Genomic DNA, 21,240 nt, shown 5'->3' with positions numbered 1-21,240 from the left:
TACAGCGGCGGATTTTTCCGCTGCTACAAGGTAATTTTTCCTCCGGTAAAAGATATTGCGGCGATGAGCAGCGGAAACAAAGATCAGTCTTTATTTCCTCCGTCGCTAACTATAGCAGCGGATAATGTAGTCTGCTGTTGCAAGTATTACTTTTAGCGGCGGATTTTAATATCCGCTGCAATAGGTAGATTTTAACAAATGCAATATAATACATATAGCAGCGGATATTAAGATCCGCTGCAATAGATCAATTTTTTATTAAATAAAATATAATGCATATAGAGGCGGATAGTAAGATCCGCTGGAATAGGTTAATTTTTTTTAAAATAAAAAAATATATCACATATAGCGGTGGATATTAAGATCCGTTGCCATAGGTCAATTTTTTTAAATAAAGAATATAACACATATAGCGGCGGAGATTAAGATCCGATGCCATAGGTCAGTTTTTTTAAATAAAAAAATATAACACATATAGTGGCGGATATTAAAATCCGCTGCTATACGCTTTTTTTTTTTTTTTTAATTATTATATATCCTTCAAAAACAATATATCAAGACGGAATTTGTATCCACTGCTGTAATTTTTTTTCATATATATATATATATATACATTTAACCTGTATCCTCCAACCTGTACAGATTGAAAACTTTAAAATAAATAATATAAGAGAGTTGCTATTGCCACACTAACTTTGATTAATCCCGCACTAACACAGGCAAAATTTGAACCAAACAGTGAAAATTTTATGGACAAAAAGATCATTCTTCTTCATTTATGAGGTGTATGGGGTAAATTAAGCAATGAGACCAATCGAAAAGGGCACAAAACATACCTGTTGTTCACGTTAGCACAGAATTACCATTTCCAACATTTGACGCTCTTTATTCTTCCTTTGTTTTTCAATTATTGACTTCCAAGCAAGAAGCCTCTAGTGTTCCTTATCTACAATATAGAAGGAAAAAAGAAAACAAAAGTCCAAACACTCAATAGAAACACTATTGAATGCTTCTAAGCAAATACGTGCATGACAATATGCTTTCAACTTACCAAACTACCAAAGAGAAAAATTTGTCAAGTTGTTAAGTTGAGTCAATATAAGGTTCAACATTCTCACATGAGTCATAAATGAGAAAACAAAAGCATTCATGATATGAAAGATTTCTTAAAAAATTATCATGAATGCTAGAACAAAAAGTTGTTGATTGGTCACTACTCCTTCAAAGTAAAAGGAATCAAGAACCAGCTGGTTTTTTTAATAAGAAATCGAGAACTCATCTTATGGATCATATGTTCAGATGTTATGAGAATGAATGCCTCATCAAGGCAACTAAAAGAACAGTGCACTCTTAAATCTCTCTTTCAAATAAGCATCTCTTAATTGTTGGATTCCATACCATCGAACCATATGTTCATATGGGCATAGGAAGTGGGATTTATCAAAAGCGTGCATTGGAAGAATCTGAAACCATGGATCAAACAGATGTGTTGTTCTCCCCTAAAGCATCTTGTCGCTTCCTTTGTGAAATATAGCTGTTCTCACAATAACTACTTTTCTGTAATGTTGCTTGGACATTTAATAATTCCAAGGAATAGATTTCTTATCAGAAGAACATTAATTTGGCCATTTCTGAGATTCTTGATGATTATTTCCCGACGTGATGTTCTATAGAAACAAAAGAATTAGGTTTGTCCCTGATGTTCTATTCCTTTCTCTAGTCCATGGAAACAAGTTGTCAATTGCTTAATTTGCAAAATGATAACTTACAATGATGTTCTGGGGACAATAAATTAGTACTTTTTATCATTTTTTATAACTTCGTTTTTTATTAAAATAAAAAGGAGATTAAGAAGAAGAGTTTTTATCATTCTTTTTAATTGAAGTCTATTGCAACTCAAAGGGTCTTCTCCTCATAAATACTGTTCAGCTTATGATCAGGGAATGATGCGTATTAATTTCCTTAATTAATGCCATAAAGCCTTTAAAACTAGAAATTTCTGTTTCAATATAATTTTCTTTTGGTTTATCTTGGCACTACTATGGAAAATATGTCAGTTTTGCTTATCATGCTGGTCATATTATTTACAGGCCTTAGAAAAAAAGTATGAAGATAAGACTGGATTATCAAGCCCAGAGAAGATTGATAGCCGCAGAAAGAGATTGGTTACTGGTTTTGGAAGACCTTGAATCTGGATACAGGATTTCATAGACTCATTATGTAGCACAGAAACATTTTATTATTTTATTATTTTATTATTTATTTTCACTCAGATTAACTCTGGTTTAGCGTTCTCTTGAGTTTATAAGATTTATAGAAAGTCTTTTACAAAGGGTTCTGTTGTTTGAATTGGAATTGGGATGGGTGATTGAAAAGAGAAAAGCAACAAGCATGGAAGGAAGCCCGAGTATGGGTGATGAAGACAGAATCAGTGATTTACCTAACCCTATTCTCTATCACATACTCTCATTCATCGATATGAAAGAGGTAGTTCACACAAGCCTTCTTCCAAGAAGATGGAGATATAAATGGATATCTGTTCCATGTCTCAACTATGATAATCTTTTGTGGAATAAACTTAATACAAAGAAACAAAATCAAGAGACAGTTTATAATAAAGATGGATTCATGGATTTTGTAGACAAGGTTCTGTTTCTTCAGGACAACTCCAACATACACAAATTTAATCTCTCAAGTGGCAATTACTGCAATGCAAATAGAATCGGTACATGGATCACTGCTGTAGTAAGGCGGCAAGTTCAAAGCCATCTCTTACTTATACCACAACAGTAGCAACTACCAAATCACTGTCCCACTTATTTTCCATTCATTATACCATTTCATGTCCACAAAAATGCATATATATGAAATAGACATGCTAAAGATCTTACAAAGCATGAAGATTTGTTTGATAGGCATACCTTAGAAAGTAAAGCAACTGCAACTGCGAAAATGCAAGGGATCTCTTTAGCAAGTTGGAAGATAACACGCCCAATAGTGAAAATCTAAAGATCCTTCAACTGCAACAGATATAAGAAACCAAACATCAAGCAATCAAGCCAAAAGGAATCCTATCTTTGAAAGTAATCTGAATGTACACTGCCTTACATATAAGAGGATAAGACTACATATGACCATCTTTGCAAAATGAGATCATCAATCAAAATCAGATTTAGTCAATTTAAGTTTTGCTACTAGTCATGAAACCTCGTGTATTAAATGAGCAAGTAAAAAATTAAGACACCATATGTTGGCATGTAATTGATGGATGATCTTTGTTGCGAACATTAGCAAATAAAAAATTAACTAGAAGTAGCTCATACCTCTATCAGCTTCTTCAAACAGATTGTAGCCCTCTCCAAGGATTCGACATCTTCATCTATCCCAAATATTCGAATTGGAATCTGCAAGATGGAGAAATAAGTACAGAAATAAGTTATTTTGAATTCTAATATACAACCCTCTGTTTTTTACAATCTGTAAACCATAATCTGAATCTTATTTTATTCATAAATGTATACTAAAATGGAGAAACAAAGTGATCTACTCAAAAGTATTCATGAAAAATAAAAAAGTGTTTCTAAAGGATATAAAGTTTGTGTATTGTTGGTACTTAGTGCATGTTATGGAAACTTAGGGAGAGAACAAGTGAAGTGGAGCACGAGATTGAGAGACAACGACTGTTGGAGCTTGAGCGTGCAAAAACCAGAGAGTTGCACCACAATCTTGATATGGAGAAGGAGATGCAAATGCAGGTAAGATTTGTGTTCTCTTCCTCTCATAAAACATTTGTTCCAGTGCTCAAATTACATCCTTTAGTACTAATTTAAAAATAAAAAATTCTTGTGTTTCTTTTGCCGGGTACCAGAGTGTGTATTGGCAGATAGCCAAACCAGCCTCTGAATGAACTCTTTTAACTGACATGAACCTGTCTTGAGTGATCATCATTGGGTAGCTGTTAGAAGCGTAAACTTTCAATTCGTTTGGATTACATGCTTTCTTGTATACAGTTTACGAACTACATATTAATCAACTTGCACATTTTGATCTTGGTTCATTCCGGCTTTGATCTTTAGTAGTTTGCCCAACCATGTTTCTTCAGTGAAAATTCAGTTTTAGTCAAATAATCTTTCATTCAAATCAAACTAGTTTATGTACACAAGTGAATTTGGTTAAGTTTCTGCAGTGAACGTTACTGACACAGAGCTCTGATTGGTTCATTCCAGCTTTGATCTTTACTTGTTTGCCCATGGTTCATAAATTCTTACATTATAAATTCCTTGGAAGATGGAAAAAATAAGTTTTCGTGTTGTTTGGATCTATGTGTATCCATAGATCCAAACAACATTAAAACTGATGCAAGGAAGAAAGGAAGTCTGGTTCATACGAGTAAAGATTATTCTAGAAGCTTTCATGTTAAATTTCACTCTTCCCTAACCCCCAAATTGTGTATAAGTGTGTAATAATAGTTTTCTAGTGTGCAATACATCCCTCATAATCAATTACTAATTAAATTTAAAACATTCATCACTAGAAGATAAGGTGTTGGTCTTGATGATGATCCAGACCTATACTATTTTCAAGTGATGATAAATTTTCAGACAAGAATATACTGAAATTGTCATCTTTGTTTGATTTTTCTTTACTGTTCAATTAACTTGTGATGGATAACAAGGTACCGACTTCTCGTCAATCCATTAAGAATTCTGCATTAGATGGAAATCCTAAGCTACAAATAATCTATCCAATATACATGAGAAATCTGTTTCCGTGCATAAGAGAGGGAAATATAAGAAGGAAACTGAAATTAATGTCTCATGTAATAATTGGTGCACAAAAAGCATCTCACCGATTAGAAGTCCACGATAAGAGAATCTAGGCTGATCAACAATGCTCCATACAGAGTACATACTGTGAAACAAATTAAGAAAACCAAATGATGAAATTAGTTTGTAGGGACAAAAGGAAATAAAAGAATAAAGGTTCCATAGATATAGTTATTCAACGACTTAGTTTAGACTAGATCAATAAGTATTGGATAAAACAGACCAAATTGATCAGCAATACAAGATCACAATGTAATATTTTATCACATTTCAACTTTCAACACAATAGTATTAGCATATTATTGATTATGCACGGGTGGAGATAATAAAGAATACTAAGAGGATTTTGGGGCAGTAGTGAAGATTATAGAGTAAGTGGTGGCTATTAGTAGTAGTGGCAAAACAGAAGGTTGTGGCAGCAAGGGTAGTGGTGCCTATCTAGCCAACCATCTAACCCAACCAAACCTAACAAGAATTGCTTAAATATACCTTCGTTGCCCAATGAATCAGCATCTTCATTGACACCTCTGTAAATGTTCCTTGCAAGCTTTCTAAATTTTAGAACACCCTATAATTTTTTACTCATTACTAGGACAAAGACTATCCAAGATTTTATATTCAGTTTTAGGCACGTTACAACAAAAAGATTTTCAACAAGCAAAATAAGACTTAACGGTATTACATAATTTTTAAAAAAATTTGCATGCAAAAAAGCTATTTTTGAAACATCTAAATCCATTATAATGATATAGAAATTCGATTAGATTCGACAGGGCTCAAACTACAAGGAGATACCGATCCAGACCAAGGCTCACTATGGGGAAATAAACACCATACCTAACCCATTTGGCATTGGGAAATTTCAATCCATTGATGAAACATGTGGGTCAAGGATTGAACCCATTACCTCCCACTTGTGTACACACCAACATCTGAGTTATCGGGTGGGTGTAACAAACACATTCTCTCAACATTCTCCATCATGACCTCTTGGGCCAGTAGGGTTTTTCCAAAAGAAAAATCCTTATGCACCTTGCTCTGCAGGCCCAATAAGTTATATAAGTCATGTATTGTGGATGAGGATGCAAGTGGTCTCACCTATGTAAGAATGTAACCCTCTTATTGTCGGTTGGGGGCCTGCTTAAAGCCCCGATTACCTTTCAAAAAAAATGTTAGATAAGTTATGAGCACAACACTTGGGATATACCAACAAGATCATGCTCACCCATAACCATAAAACAGGACAACTTGTTAATATGTTGAGCAAAATACTGCAGAATTTTATTGCATTATAACTCATAGTCTAATACAAGTAATCAGTTTTTAAGAAGAAAAAAAAAGATGATTGCAACAAGAATACACCCTAACCTATCTCTAACAGGCTTCCAACAATGACATTTAAATTATTAATGTCGTAACAATAAATTGCACTTGTCAATCAGGAAATACAACCAATATGAGAACTGTGGCCTGTGTTGGATATTAATAACAGTGGTGAAAACTAACCAGGAATCCCACTCACTGTTTTTACTATACAAACAAAAAGTTTGGGAGAAAAGGAAAATAATAAAAAATTAAAAAAAAAAATTATATATATAGGGAAATGTTGAGCACCCAACCATTTACCCAACCATTTGCCCAACATGTTTTGTCCTACATGGGTTAGAAGTTTTGGAATGAGCTGATGTTTGGTAAAGATGATCTCTATGGTTAGAAGATCATCCTCACCAGCCCATTCCAAAACTTCTAACCCCATGTTTACAAGTTGAAAAATCGTGGACCGTCCAATTGGGAAAACCCACCCAATTTGGTGGAGTGTTCTCCCATACATCCTTCAAGGAGTTTAGAGCAACAACTACACAAGGAGAAGCAAAAGAGTGAACACTATAAGCCTAGTCACATAAAACTGAATTGGATCAATCAAAGCCAAGTATGGATCACTGATTAGATCTTAAGATAAATGCCCATAGGATTGTCTTCGGAGTCAAGACTCTGATTCAACAAATTGAGCAAGTAGTGAGGCCTGGATTGTTCGGACCATTGGTCGAATAAACGTCTTGAAAATCATTGTTTTGGACATGAATTCTTCTATGAGAGTTCTCAAAATCAAGGATAAAATATCTGGGATACCTTGAAGTTTCTAATTATACTGGATGGAAGAAGTTGTCCCTCTCAATCATATGTTTCTAAGCATTGTTTACCATATAAACCAGCTCAACCAATTTTAAAAAATGAACCCCAACGAGTACATTGGCATTATCAAAAAACATTTCTGTTGTTAGAACATCTATATCAGTGGCCAACATTGACAGCCTAATGTATTCCTCCTCAGTACATGTGAAGGTCAGAAGAGTTTTAATGATCTAAAAAACACAGAACACTCTTGTTGAGGTATGAGTTCTCACATTAATAACATATATAAGTCACACACCAGCTCTTTTCCTACCCAACATGGGATTAAAATCTCCACAAGAAATAAGTATGAAAGCATTGAAGTAAGCAATTTTTTTATAAATTTTTCATAGATCATTGAAGCAAACAAGATCTTGCAGTGTCACTAGGGAATGCAAACAATCTTTATTATGATGAATGCAATTGTTTAGAATGTTAGAGCATCCTCACTACCTCATCTCAACTACGAAAAAATGAGTGGGAACCAACCACAGTAAGGCAACACCTCTTCCAATGCCTTGCATATGTCCCCAACCACACTGACAGTGATGGCACAAACCTCAAAATGTGCTTCAATTGTGAATTTCTCTAAAATGAATGTTCTACTGTTTTGGGAATTTTTTCCCCATGAATTCAAAATATTAAAGCATAGAAATTAATATTTATATAGGCAATGACACTTCTAAAAGAAAATAAGAAAGGAAATCTTTATTTATATTAAATATTACAAATTGAGAAACTTACCAACAAATTTTGGATTTCAATTGATGTTTTTCTTGAGAGTCCAATACTTCAAGTTTCCCACCTTGAAGAGCTGTCACAGAGAGATAGAGAGAGAGAGAAGTTAACAACTTACTCCAACTAACATCTACTCGTACTATCTTGAACAGCGCGAGAGAAAGAAAGGTTGTCCATAGTATCACGTAAATAGCAGAGAAGCACGGGCAGAGAAGCATTACCTTGCCAATGGCAGCGGTGGTGTTTCCGGCAGTCATAGGTGGATTGGCTTCCCACTGCTAGTAGCAGCTACTAACACTACATCAGGTAACTACCATGTACGTGCAAGCAACTACCAAGAGTTAAAGCAAAATGTTTTGCTTTACATGTGTGTCTCGTAGTGAATGTGTCGATAGATCTTTGGCACGGCCAAAATAATATAAGTGTTGTGTATTTGTTACATAAAAACTGACTCGGATTTCTCTATGACATGTAGGTGACAAACACTGGGACTGGTGCTCAAACAACGGTAAGGATAGTGGATCAATGCAGCAACGGAGGACTGGATTTCAGCAACTTGACACCAATGGACAAGGCAATGCCCGAGGCCACCTCATTGTTAACTATCAGTTCGTTAACTGTGGTGACAGATGTAATCCTATAAGTCTGTCTTTCCAATATAAACTACTTACCTATAAGTCATTTGTGAGGAAAATGCATGCTGATCAGGTTGAACACATTAATAAGAAGGATATTGAAGGATTGCCTGCTACTGCACTTGGTCTAGCTGCATAGGCAGCAGTGTCCAAGGTAACTACACATCCTTGTATACATAACTACATCTTGCAAACAAGGAGAAAGAACAAGTTTAAGTAAAAAACAGTAAATAGGGTGTTGTCTTTTAGGACTTCATTTGTAAAATAATTTTTAGTAGAAGTGTCTAAGGGTCAAAAGACTAGAGGTTAGGAGCTGAGTTTGATCCAAGATTCAAGTGTCAGTACCACTCACAGTATTGGCAAGTGGTAGTACTGATATATGTCAGGTGACACAATGTTATATGTGTAAATAATGCCAATAGATCTTGTTACTTCTAAAGAATTGCATGACTGCTTCAAAGTGAAATACATTTCTCTCATAGGCATCCCATCTAACGCCTACCATCTCAACATAGAGCAAGAGTGAGTAGATGATCTGCCATGTGCCACCCTCCACTTTACAAATAATCATCTACTCCACTTTCCTTAAGGTTTGGTATCCTCAAGCATCCATCCAGCCTGTCTTCCATATTAACCAAAACTCGCTCTCTCATGAACTCAACCCATATCAGTCCCATCCCCTTCAAATCTTATAGACCTTATCAGCCATTCTCTAGGAAGGTAGATATCTCAGTAGTTGAGTGTTAGGTGCAGAATTGGGTCTCTAGATTATCTAATCTAACCTGGTATAAGGTCTTTAAAATTTTGTTTGGCTGCCCGAAGTTGAGTTGATTTCCTAATTAATCCACCTCTTGCCCATTTTGTAATTGTGTGTGTTTGTATGTGCATGTGTTTGGCACACATTTGTACATAGTATCTCTGAGCATACATATCATGTTTCTTTGCAAAGTAAGAATGTGAAGGCAGTTAAAAAGAGTTAAGGACCTCCTAACCATCACCACCATCATCATCAAAGTCTTACAACAAATGTTTGTTTAGTAAGGATCTAACCAGATTCCTGTTAATCTGGATGGCATATAGATATGTGCTTAGAAGTTAATAAAACATCACTTTTATTGACAATCTACAGAGTAGAAATTATATCAACAAGATGCAAAAATGTGTGGGCATGAGAGAATTCAATTTCAGAGAGCATGCCTAATCAAAAGTCGAAAAAATATAATCTGCAAATTGAATTTCAGCAATAGCTCAATTTCCCTATCATGTTAAATAAAACTCAAAACTTAAAACTAATACAAGAAAGAAATAAAAAATGTAGTATGAAAGTTTTATAGAAAAATCTAATATAACATATAAGCAACATGCACAAACACACCATTGCCATAAGACCGATACCAAATCCAACAACACCCTACATATAGAGAGAAGTCAATTTGAAGTTTATCAAATGCATCAACCTAAAGAGAACACACATTACCACAAAATCATAAAAATAGAAAGAAAGATAGAAAAGTTAAAATAGCATGTGCAAATAAACTCATAGTAATGAATCAATAGCATACCTTCTCCCTCCTCCTTTATCCGGGCTTGGGACCGGCAATGTAAAACGTTAATTTTACATTGGCGAAGTTAAAAAGGTTTTACCTAATACATGTAGATTTTAAAAAGGTTTTACCTAATACATGCAAAGAGTTAAAAAAGTTTGACCAAATAAGTGTTAGATATCAATCCATATATATAGGAAACGATACACACATTTAAGATCAAGTTTTTGTCTAATTTTTATCTTTACATGGAACTGAACAATTGTAACATCTTCAACTATCACTAATGAAAGTTGCAATACAAAAAATTGATCATTCTGACCTGATAAATACAAATTTATGGATCCAACTATTACTATTAACAAAACTTGAAAACAAAAAATTGATCATTGATATCTATTTAACAAAAGGTTGTTTCTCAAGTTGTTGCTAGTAATGAAACTTGCAAAACAAAAAACTGATCACCGATCATTGTCAAAAAAACTTGCAGATCAAACTATTACTGTACAACAGAGGTTTGTGGATCGTTGCCATTGGAAGCCTACAAACAATATTATTTTAACTATTAGTACAAGAAAATACAATTAAAACTTTTTTGTTTAAGAAGACGGAATAACAAATTATTACCTGTGTACCCCGAAGTACTTCAGCCATATTTACAGTACGGCCAAGTTGTTGACTCATAAATGACATCAGTGCTTCAAATTGCATCAACATGTTTGTCTGAAATTCATTCATTTCTCGACGTGTTACAACGGCTTCTCGGCATGCCTCATCAGCACGACGATTTGCCTCAACGGCCTGTGAGATACACTCTTGACCGGTCGATTTGGGTCCGAATAACGCTGAGGGTCTCACTCCCAACCCCATCTGCCTGACACGACCATGACCATCTTCTCCCATGACTTGAGAGAAGATGTCATTCCTACCTGTGTTGCTTTGGGAACTATCTGACAATTGGGACTCATTCTCTTTTTGTCTCATCTCATCCTAAAATAAATTAAATACAATCAATACGTACATGATTTAGAAAAAAAAAAAGACATAAAAAAACTATTGTAACTTAAAAACATTTTTATAAGATAGATAATTTTGATAAATAAAATTTTCTAATAGAATAGGTTGGAAATATATACTTACAATAACTTTCGTTGTCTCTGCATTTGCATCCGGGATGGCTCTATCCCATTATTTTTTTCTGTCTATTAACAAATAAGGCATAATAAGTCAATAAATATTATTGCAATCTTGTACTAAATAGGCTCAATGATTATTTTGATTTTACCTCCTCATCGAATTTTCTTGCGAAGCTCTTTGTGCCAGATGTGTGGTATATTTTTTGGTTCTTACGATTGGCTTTGTTTTTCCTTTCACGTATCTACAAAATAAATCATAAAAAATTAGATAATATTCAAACCTTACCAATATTTAATTAAATGAATTTATATGTAACTATGGTTGTTACTCATACCTTACCAACTTCGTTTTCCCAAAATTGAACAAGCCAATCCTACTCTACTTGATCCATAAAAGGTGGGAGGTTCTTTTTTGCTTCATCTGGAGCACCCACAAAGTCTAAATAGTATTTTGTTTTCAAGAGGGATTTGCGGTCTTTCCATTTTTTATTAAAGGATTCAAGAACCCAACTCTTCAAGTCGGCATCGATATCAAAAACCCCCTACATCACATTTAAAAAAACATAGGAGTAAAGTTTATGGATAAATATAAACAGTCGATGTAGTTTAATTGATTTATTTTTCAGATTACCTGAACAGTTTGCCAAATGTTTTCTTTAGCTTCAATTGGCACTCGCCTCCAATCTGAATACATGAAAGATATGAACCGTGGCTTCCATACCGCGGTACCTAAGAACTGCCCAAGTAACTTGGCCCCATTGCCAATAGGCTACTTGTAGTTATTTTTCCGAACACGTGTTTTTAAATCTTGTGGGCCAATGTTCCAAAGTGATTCAAGACGTGTATTGCCTCGCATACGTTTTTTATGCATCTTGGTAGACCCTGTAGAAAATCATGTACAAAAAATTGATTATCATTCAATTAACTTACATATACATACAAAAATGCAAAATCTTAAAAACAATTACTCCATCTTACTGGATGTTGAATCAGATGCCTGATCGGAAGGGACAGTCATGTCGATCTGTGTGGGCCCCAAATTTACCGTCTCATCCCCATGTTGGGGAGGTTGTGAATCGTGACGATGCATCCTATAATAAAGATCAAGAAAATGATTAGTTATTTTAAAAACTTATAAGAAATGTTATTAAGTTAATGATAATGGTTAATTCAAAAATTTACCAATGAGTTTTTTGAATTATCTATGTCAAATGATATATTGAACTTGGAATTGCATCATTGTACATGAATAATTTCAAACAGCATCACTGGACTCTAACTCATCCCCATCAATACTATTAAAATCTGACTCATCAATGTCATCCTCCCTAATTTCATCTGTGGCAGTTAAAGGTGTTGTAGTAATTAGAGGTGCATTGATCGTTATTCCTGGCATATCTGACCTATCCCATGTTACGTTATCATCAGAGGCGATCAAAGTATCCATCATATTTTGATCATTGCAAGGCAAGCTTTGCAAGTAATCATCGATATCCTCTACTGTACCATTTCCTCCCATTTCAAACAAGTCTTTTGATTTTGATTGTATAGCAGTATACCAATTTGAATCCATAGAGTCCTTGACGTAGAATACTTGTGTGGCTTGAGATGCTAGTACAAATGGTTCATCGTAAACATTTGCTCCAGTATTGGATAAGTATGTGAAATTCACGAGCGTAAATCCCAAGTCATCTTTTTTTAATTCCTCTTCTAACATCAACCCATTCACACTTAAACAATACAACACGTTTCCATCCATAATAATTGAGCTCTATAATATCGGTTAATACACCATAATAGGTAATGTCTTCTTGAATTGGGCTTCTATCACTAACACTTGCGAAACTTGATGTATTAGCAATTATGACAACTCCGCTGTTTTGAATTTTTCTCTTACTTTCACTACCTTTGGTGCGAAATCTGAACCCATTAATGATGTATGTATTGAATCTTTTTACAACACGATCAGGACCCTTTGCTAATTTCTAACTTCATCTGAAAGTGCAAAATTCTCTGAATGGGAGGACTTGTTAAAAAGTCAATCATCAAATTCTTTGGCATGAAGCCTATCAATTTCAAAATGACTAATCCGACGATGCTTCTGCATAAGTTCATTCTTGTGTTTTCTGTATATGTTTGAGTTCAAGAGATATGATTAACTATGGATATATTACATTCAACATGCATGGTAAAACTTAAAATAAATATGCATTCTTACTGGAAGTATGGGACAAGTGTCTCAGAGTTGAAGAGCATGTATCGATTTGCTTGTCTCTATGATATTTCATCTAGAGTAAACACTTGTTCTTTCCCCAATGGTCGACGTGAGATAGTGTTACCAAAATCATCATTTCTTATTGGTCGATTAAACCTTGTCTCCACACTATCAAAGTACCTCGAGCAAAATGTCAAACATTCTTCTGCGAGGTACCCTTCTGCGATAAAACCTTCTGGTCGACTTCGATTACGCACATACGATTTAAGTGTGAGAAGGTACCTATGACCATGCATAGAGATAATTTGACTATGAGATTGAATAGTGTGGTGCATGTGAAACTAAAACAAAAAGAATACAAAAATTAATGCATACCTTTCGATAGGGTACATCCATCGATAATGTACTGGTCCAGCGATTCGTGCCTCGGTAGCCAAATGAACTGGTAAATACACCATAACATCAAAGAACGTTGGGGGAAAAATCTTCTCTAAGTGGCATAATGTTAATACAATCCGAGACTGCAACCTTTCAAAGTAATCTACCCGTGCAACCTTAGAACACAATTCCCTAAAGAATGTGCACAACTCAGTTAGGTTTGCGCTTACATGCTTAACCAATGTATCTCGCAAGGCTATCGGGAGTAGTTGTTGCATCAACACATGACAATCATGACTCTTGAGTCTTGAAATCTTATGTTTTTTGGGGTGTACACATCGTGAAATATTCGCTGTATAACCATCTGGAACCTTAACATTATTCAACACATTAAAAATTTATCTTTTTCAATATTGCTCATTGTAAAACACGCGGGGGGATAATATGTCTTATTTCCTATACTAATTGGATGAAGTTTATTTCGTATTTTCATTTCTTGCAAATCTAGACGAGCCTTTAAATTATCCTTTGTCTTTCTTTCGATATTCAACAATGTCCCAATGACATTATCACACACATTTTTTTCAATGTGCATGACATCCAAACTATGCCGCAACAAATTTTGTTTCCAATAAGGTAAGTCAAAGAAAATGTTTTTCTTCTTCCAATTGTAAAAATCTCTCGCATCATCTTCTCGCCTTCTCTTGCGACCTTTTGCAATCTTAGAAATCTTTCCGAAAGTGATGTTCATACCCTCTACTTGTTCCAAAACCTCATAACCAGATGGCGGGATTGGCATAATTCGATGTTCTTGTTCTCCATCGAAACATCTCTTGTCAAATTTAAACCTATGGTCAGTCGGCAAAAATCGACGGTGACCTAGGTAACAAAATTTTCTGCCATGCTTCAAACATCGAGAGCAAGTGTCCTTATTGCAACAAGGACAAGCAAGACGCCCTTTGGTGCTCCATCCAGACAACATAGCGTATCCTGGAAAGTCGCTAATCGTCCATAATAGTGCAGCTTTCATTTGAAAGATTTGATTGCTATGTGCATCATATGTGTCTATGCCAAACTCCCATAGTTGTCTCAAATCATCTATCAATGGTTGCAAATACACATCGATATCATTATCGGGTCCACATGGACCTGGAATCAATAATGATAACATGAGATAAGGCTGCTTCATGCACATCCATGGTGGCAAGTTGTATACTGTTAGAATGACAGGCCATGTACTATGAGAAATACTCATCATCCTAAATGGATTAAAGCCATCGGTTGCCAACCCAAGTCTAACATTGCGACTGTCTGAAGAAAATGATCGATGTTTAATGTCAAAATCTTTCCAGGCAAGAAAGTCGGCTGGATGCCTCAAAGACCCATCTTTGGTCCGATTCTCGTCATGCCATCGCATGAATGATGCGGTTTTCGTTGACATGAATAACCTTTGAAGCCTTGGAACCAATGAAAAATAACGCAATATTTTAGCAGGAATCTTTCTTTCTTTTGTCCTTGGAGAAATATTCTCATAATTCTCTTTATGTTCAACTTGCTACCATCTCGAAGTACCGCACACCTTGCATAATTGATCATTGGTTGTGTCCTTCCAATATAACATACATTCATTGGGGCATGCATCAATTTTATTGTAATTAAGTCCCAAGTCCCTAATGATCTTCTTCGCATCATAAAAAAACTTTGACAACAACTCTCCCTCGGGTAATGCCTCCTTAAAAAACGTAAGCAACATGTCGAAAGACTTGTTGTTCCATCCAGACAAACACTTTATGTGATATAGTCGAACAATGAAAGAGAGCTTTGTGAACTTGGTACATCCGGGATACAACTCTCTATCTGCATCTTGAAGCAACCTGAAGAAGTTTTCTGCTTCGGCATTGCGTCCTTGTGTAGGAACACTTGCTCTATCAGGTACATCATTGTCCACACCCGACATACCAAAAGCATCGTGCAACATTCCATTCATGTCAACACCACCTAGAGCATCATCACATGGAATAGTGGGTGTGGATGTGGAAGAAGTTTCCCCGTGATATTTCCATAGTGTGTAATGCTCCATAATTCCATAAATGATGAGATGCTCCTGGATAACATCTTGTTTCAAGAGCTTAAAGTTGACACATTTCTTATATGCACATGGGATGAGGCCGGTTGATGTATTGGCAAATGCGAAGTCGAGAAATTTATTAACACCGTTTATATATTCGCCACTCACCCTACATTAGAAAATAATGTAGGAGATTTTTTAAAAACAAATCCCATTGAGTTATAAACATTGACAACGAATCATAACTAGATGAGTTTACCTCGACTTTTTCATCCAACTCTTATCCATCACTTCCTTCAACACCTAAATTCAAAAATTACTATAAAAAACAATACTATAAAGACTGTAACAAATGTGAGGTTTTCTATACAATCCATTTAGATTGAGAGAAGATAAGAGATGAGAAGAGAAAATATGCAATTTTATCTTCTTTTCTCCTATTTGGATTGTTAAGTGGGGAGAGAAGAGAAGAAAAGTAGAGGGACGAAAAGGGAAAAAATGTCAAATTTGGTTATCTCCAAAAGTAGAGATACGAGGAGGGAAGATAAGAGAATGATGTTTATCATTCAAAGTTTGTCCCAATTATTTTGAAAATTTCTAAAAATAGGTAATATTGGCAAGCCAGCTATTACTACTTATACCCCAAGTAAACAAACATCCTGCAAGCCATCCGACAGGACATTGGGCAAGCCATCCGATAGGTCATCCAACAAGCCATTGGGCAGGTCATCCAACAAGCCATTGGACAAGTCATCCAACAAGCCATTGGGTAGACCATCCAACGGACCATCGACAGGCCGTTGGGCAGGCCATCCAACAAGCCATTGGGTTAATTTTGATTGCATAACCTAACCAATCCATAAATCTTTTCATGGTTAATTTTACTTCGCTAACCCAAGGCATATACAATAGAAACCTAAGTAATAGCTCATAATAATCACAAAATATGTATATTTGACACAATTCAATCTTTTTTTATTATAAGATATACATATGTCACTATTGCAATATGCAGAGTTTTAAGAGTCCCATTGACCGAGCAACATGAGGGGGTGAAGTGGGTAGCACCCTTTCCCAAGGGTACGAGGGTGGAGCCACTGGTCCAAATATTATAAGGGGTAAGGAAAATAATTTTCAAATTTATTTTCTAAACAACCATATAAGATTAATAATCCTTCAAACCAAATCCAAGGCAAATTTGGTCCCAATGAAAATAAATGCATGAGGAAGGAAACAAAAATAATAAGCGAATGTTATACCTAGTTTGCGGTGAATCGATCTTCAATTGAACACCACTGGGACTCCAACCGTACTCTAAAAAAATTTCCTATTTTTTAATTATTTTCAACCCTTTCCTTACTACAACTCCCGCTCTTTCTCTGAGTGTTCAAAATCCTTGCTTTAGATGAATCTCCTCAGCTCACCATAGTTCCTAAGATTCAAAAGAGACAACAAAAACTCCTTCATCTATTCTACTTCAAATGAAACTATTTGTAAAGAAATTAAAAGAAAAAATGGAGATTTGAAAGTCACTTTCCAACCATACCCATTTTTCCATGGAAAGTCACTTTCCACGCAATCAAGCATACCTTGAATTTTTATTTTCTTTTTCTTTTTTCAAAATACTTTAATAATGTAACATACGGTGACTCTGTTACTACAATAGCTTAAAATTGATTAGTGGGTGGCTAAAGAGCAACCACTGCAGTAGGTTTTTCTGTGGTTGTGGTTATTTTAATCTTCAATTCTCAACTCCATTTGCTTGTTTTAAAATGTTGTTATTTAAAGCATGCAGTTTAGAGTATTTTATAGACTAATTTATGTATTTTTATGTGTATCCTCTTTCAGAAAAGTAAAATAAGCTTGAGGCTATAAGGAACCGAAGACTCCTACATCTACAAGCGTGATGGCAAAAAAAAGAGATTTTGCGGAACATTGAAATATTATTGTAGACTTTAGCAAGAACTTGACAAAAAAAGTAGATGGTTGAGAAAAACTTTTGCAATAGTACTTTTAAACAAGAAAATTCTGTTTTGGTAATGCAATGATAAAAGTACTTAATGAATTAACAGTGTTTTAATTTAACCAATTACCTTAAATTAAAAGCATGCAAGATGTTAAAATTTCATTTGGATTCTACGCAAAGGATAATTTCACAAATCATAAACCAATTTTATATTGGATAATGTTGAACTGACCTCAGGATCAAACCTCAGAAAATCAGTAACATATACAAAGAAACAAACCCACTAATCCTATGGACTATATGATAAATATGGGGGGTGGATGGCTTAACGTGCAACTCCACAAGGTAGTTTCAAGTATTCTTCTAATCTATCCCACATTAGCTTAATGCTCTCTAGTTCTCTGTCTTTCCTTCCTCACAAGTTTCCCATCTTCAACACTCTCTTTACAATTCCTTCAACCTCTTATATGAAAACCATTTGCTTATAAATCCTTGAATCCCCAGTCAGTCTTCTTTTATTTCCTGAAACTGTAGAGATCTATAACCATCTCCTCTCTCCACCTAATTCCTCACATCATTTCTGAACTTTTTTTCATAGGTAAGCAAGATTATTGGTTAGTAATTAGTTGGTGAAGGTGGTTTATGAACACAGATCGCAGTACCAATCTCAGAGACTTAAAACCAAATTAGTATTAATAATGTTTTTTATATAGTTAGCACTTAAGCAGTAGTTGAAGTGATTTTCTGAACAAAATTCAAAAAAAGGAAAAGGAGCCACATTGATGGTCTTTTATGTTACACATGCTATAAAATGGCAAGCTCTTATGGACTACAGTCACCTTCTTCATCAATTGAAGGAACTGATCCCTTTACCGCCCATGTTTGTTTTGGGGTCTTTAGGTCACCCTAGCAACATTGATGGTCTTTTATTAAAGAAATACCAAAGATATACAGTTAGGATCACATTGACATACTACAATACATAAAGCTGAAAATATGACTACGGGGAAATATTTCTCCAATGTCAAACTTTTCAAAGAGCTCTAAAATGAAGATGGAACTGATCTTTTAATGAATTCGAGTTTGTTTATAAGGATATCCATGTTGGCATTCAATTGGAATTCATGACCTCATAAAAAGTGATGTAACAACCATAATCAACATTGAACGAAATTGAAAAACAAATAGCCAAGACGTGCCAAGTTCAATTCATGGTAAATTTGCTGGATGAAACCAAACTCATTCAATTCAAGTTTGGGGGCTCCCAAACAGAAAAATTATTAACAATGACTAAAATAAGTCAAAAACATATAAGTTGGTTCTGAGTTGGCCTAGTGAGCATTGGAAAGAGAAACCTTGTGAATTCAATATAAGGTAAATGTGGAATTACTAAGAAATAAGAATTGAATTTCTAGTACACCGAGTAACACATATTGAATTATAGTTACTGTTTACGTGAGCCAAAAGTACAATTCTGTTCACTACAATAAAATATCAGCACATGTTGCCTCTATTGATGTTTTTTAAAGTCATATAAGGTGGTTAAAATATCACTAAAAAATCAATCCCTCAACTTAAAATCTATCACTCTTATTCTCGAGTTGCTCTTATGGAAAATTTCTTTATCAGTAGAAAGATTTATTGAAGAGGCATAAAAAATAAAAATTTTAAAAAAAGATACGAAGAAATCAAAGTAAGATTATGGATAGAGAGCCTCAAGGAGCAATGGCTTTAGTACATCCAAGACTCAATTACTAATTCAAAGATATGGGTATCAGTATGTGTTTGAACTGATTGATTAACTCAATGAGGCCCCATTCAGAATTTAGCTCGACCCTATCGAAGTAATTTCAGTGCACTTAAAATGGAAGTAGAAATCACATAAATCTAAAAACATATATAGATCAGATTGCCACATTTTATTCCAATACATGAAGAAAGCACATAAATCCAATTGAAAAAAGATCATCTTCTATTTATTTTTATTTATTTATTGAGAAAAAAAAACTTTTGAAATCTAAAATCCTAAAATTTTCAACAAGTACATTAAAAAAAAAACCATGAATAACAAAAAATAAATTGAAGTAGAAACTATTAATAAAAGATGAAATTATTCCTAAACATAAAGAAAACCTCTCTTAAAATGATGACCTTGCCATGAGAGAACAGAGAATCACATCTAAAAACCTAAATCATCAATCCAAATCCGAAGACATCAGATAAAAAACGTAAATGGTCAATCCAAACCCTAAACAAACCAATTTCTTGAACTTGTAAGAATACTTACCATTACAAACTTGTAATCTAAACAAAATCATCTAAAACCCAAAAAAATTTATACATGAAAAGAAAAATAAAACTCTTCAACTCTCATTCCTCACCAAATCCGCCATTAATGAGGAGAGGATGTGGTGACTCGACCACACATGTGGATATATATTCATAGAGAGAAAGATAAACAAAGAGAAAGAGAGAGTTACCAGCTGAGGTTTAGGGTGGCGAAAAATGTCGACTTGGATCAGGGAATCTCCCTCGTCAACCCTTACAACAGCCACCACGAAGCAGGTGTTACACAAGACGATGCAATCAGGGGCCGAACAAAACTTCTAAACAGAAGGGTTAATCGAAACTCCAACCAAGACTCAAACGATTAGCACAAATCGTTAAAACTCTAGGGATTTCAAAGAGACAGAGAGAATGCGAAGAAGAGGAGAGAAAATGACAGAGAGAGAATGAGAACGAAGCTTCTCTAAAATCCCCGTGAAAAATTTGCGCGAATGGAGTGTGCGGGGTTTAATTTTGATTTGGAAATCTACAGCTGCGGAAACGCTCCTCCGCTGCTATATTCACTTAAAAAAACCCCGACCAGGCCAACTCACAAAAATATAACTTTTTATATATATTAAAATTTCATTTTTAGTGGCGGATAAATATATCCGCTGCTATATTTAATTTTTTATAATATATATATATATATATATATATATATATAATATGATTTTTAGTGACGGATAAATATATCCGCTGTTCTATTTAATTTTTTGAAATGTATATATATATTAATATTTGATTTTTAGTAGCCGATAAATATATCCGCTGCTATATGTAATTTAAAAAATTATTGATAAAAAGAACTAACTATATAAAAAAATTAATTTTTAGTGGCGGATATATTAATCCGCTGCCATATTCAATTATAAAAATTGATAAAACGTATTCACTAAACTTTTTATATATTAAAAAAAATTGATTTATAGTAGCGGATATATTAATCCGCTGCTATATGTAATAATTTAAAAAAATTTAGAATTTTTAGTGACGGATATATTAATCCGCTGCAATATTCAATTAAAAAAATTGATAAAGCGAACTCGGTAAATACAATTTTTTATATATTAAAAAAATTAATTAATAGTAGTGGATATATTAATCCGCTGCTATATTCACTTTAAAAATAAAAACATTTATATATAAAAAATTGATTTTATAGTAGCGGATATATTAATCCGCTACGATATTTAATTTTAAAAAAAAAATTCATAAAGAGAACTCAGTAAATAGA

The 21,240-nt window shown here is 34.4% G+C and overlaps 2 protein-coding genes and 2 long non-coding RNA genes across 9 annotated transcripts in view; 1 reads left to right on the top strand and 3 right to left on the bottom strand.

Annotated features, from left to right (window-relative positions):
- LOC147391178 (uncharacterized) overlaps positions 1 to 21,240 on the top strand; it is a 48,604-nt gene that overhangs the window by 6,065 nt on the left and 21,299 nt on the right. The window lies entirely within an intron of this gene.
- LOC147391183 (uncharacterized) lies at positions 586 to 9,984 on the bottom strand. Of its 2 annotated transcripts, none has more exons than XR_015183146.1 (6): positions 7,743 to 9,984; positions 5,925 to 5,983; positions 4,850 to 4,911; positions 3,324 to 3,404; positions 2,922 to 3,020; positions 586 to 946 (listed from the first exon to the last, which is right to left on the bottom strand). It is a non-coding gene; the product is annotated as an uncharacterized LOC147391183 (long non-coding RNA). The 2 variants fall into 2 exon arrangements; XR_015183145.1 differs by lacking the exon at positions 5,925 to 5,983 and having other exon boundaries at positions 595 to 946; positions 7,743 to 7,812; positions 7,958 to 9,984.
- LOC147391182 (uncharacterized) lies at positions 10,128 to 11,072 on the bottom strand. Its single transcript, XM_086417188.1, has 3 exons — positions 11,056 to 11,072; positions 10,543 to 10,905; positions 10,128 to 10,456 (listed from the first exon to the last, which is right to left on the bottom strand). Exons 2-3 carry the CDS (start codon positions 10,897 to 10,899, stop codon positions 10,415 to 10,417), a joined length of 399 nt encoding a protein of 132 aa, XP_086273314.1. The 5' UTR covers positions 10,900 to 10,905; positions 11,056 to 11,072; the 3' UTR covers positions 10,128 to 10,414.
- LOC147391181 (uncharacterized) lies at positions 11,201 to 20,508 on the bottom strand. Of its 4 annotated transcripts, XR_015183142.1 has the most exons (6): positions 20,159 to 20,508; positions 16,972 to 17,144; positions 12,030 to 12,142; positions 11,683 to 11,933; positions 11,387 to 11,593; positions 11,201 to 11,293 (listed from the first exon to the last, which is right to left on the bottom strand). XR_015183142.1 is itself a non-coding variant. In XM_086459694.1 (5 exons), the coding sequence occupies exons 1-3, from the start codon at positions 13,722 to 13,724 to the stop codon at positions 11,821 to 11,823; spliced, it is 309 nt and encodes a 102-aa protein (XP_086315820.1). In that variant the 5' UTR covers positions 13,725 to 13,806; the 3' UTR covers positions 11,201 to 11,293; positions 11,387 to 11,593; positions 11,683 to 11,820. The 4 variants fall into 4 exon arrangements, 1 of the variants encoding a protein (XP_086315820.1); XR_015183143.1 differs by lacking the exon at positions 16,972 to 17,144; XR_015183144.1 differs by lacking the exons at positions 16,972 to 17,144; positions 20,159 to 20,508 and adding an exon at positions 13,270 to 13,491.

The sequence above is a fragment of the Akebia trifoliata genome, chromosome 11 (genome assembly GCF_017979445.1).
Source record: "Akebia trifoliata isolate Shusen 1 chromosome 11, ASM1797944v1, whole genome shotgun sequence".
Lineage (NCBI taxonomy): Eukaryota > Viridiplantae > Streptophyta > Magnoliopsida > Ranunculales > Lardizabalaceae > Akebia > Akebia trifoliata.
This window is presented reverse-complemented; position numbering and strand designations above follow the sequence as displayed.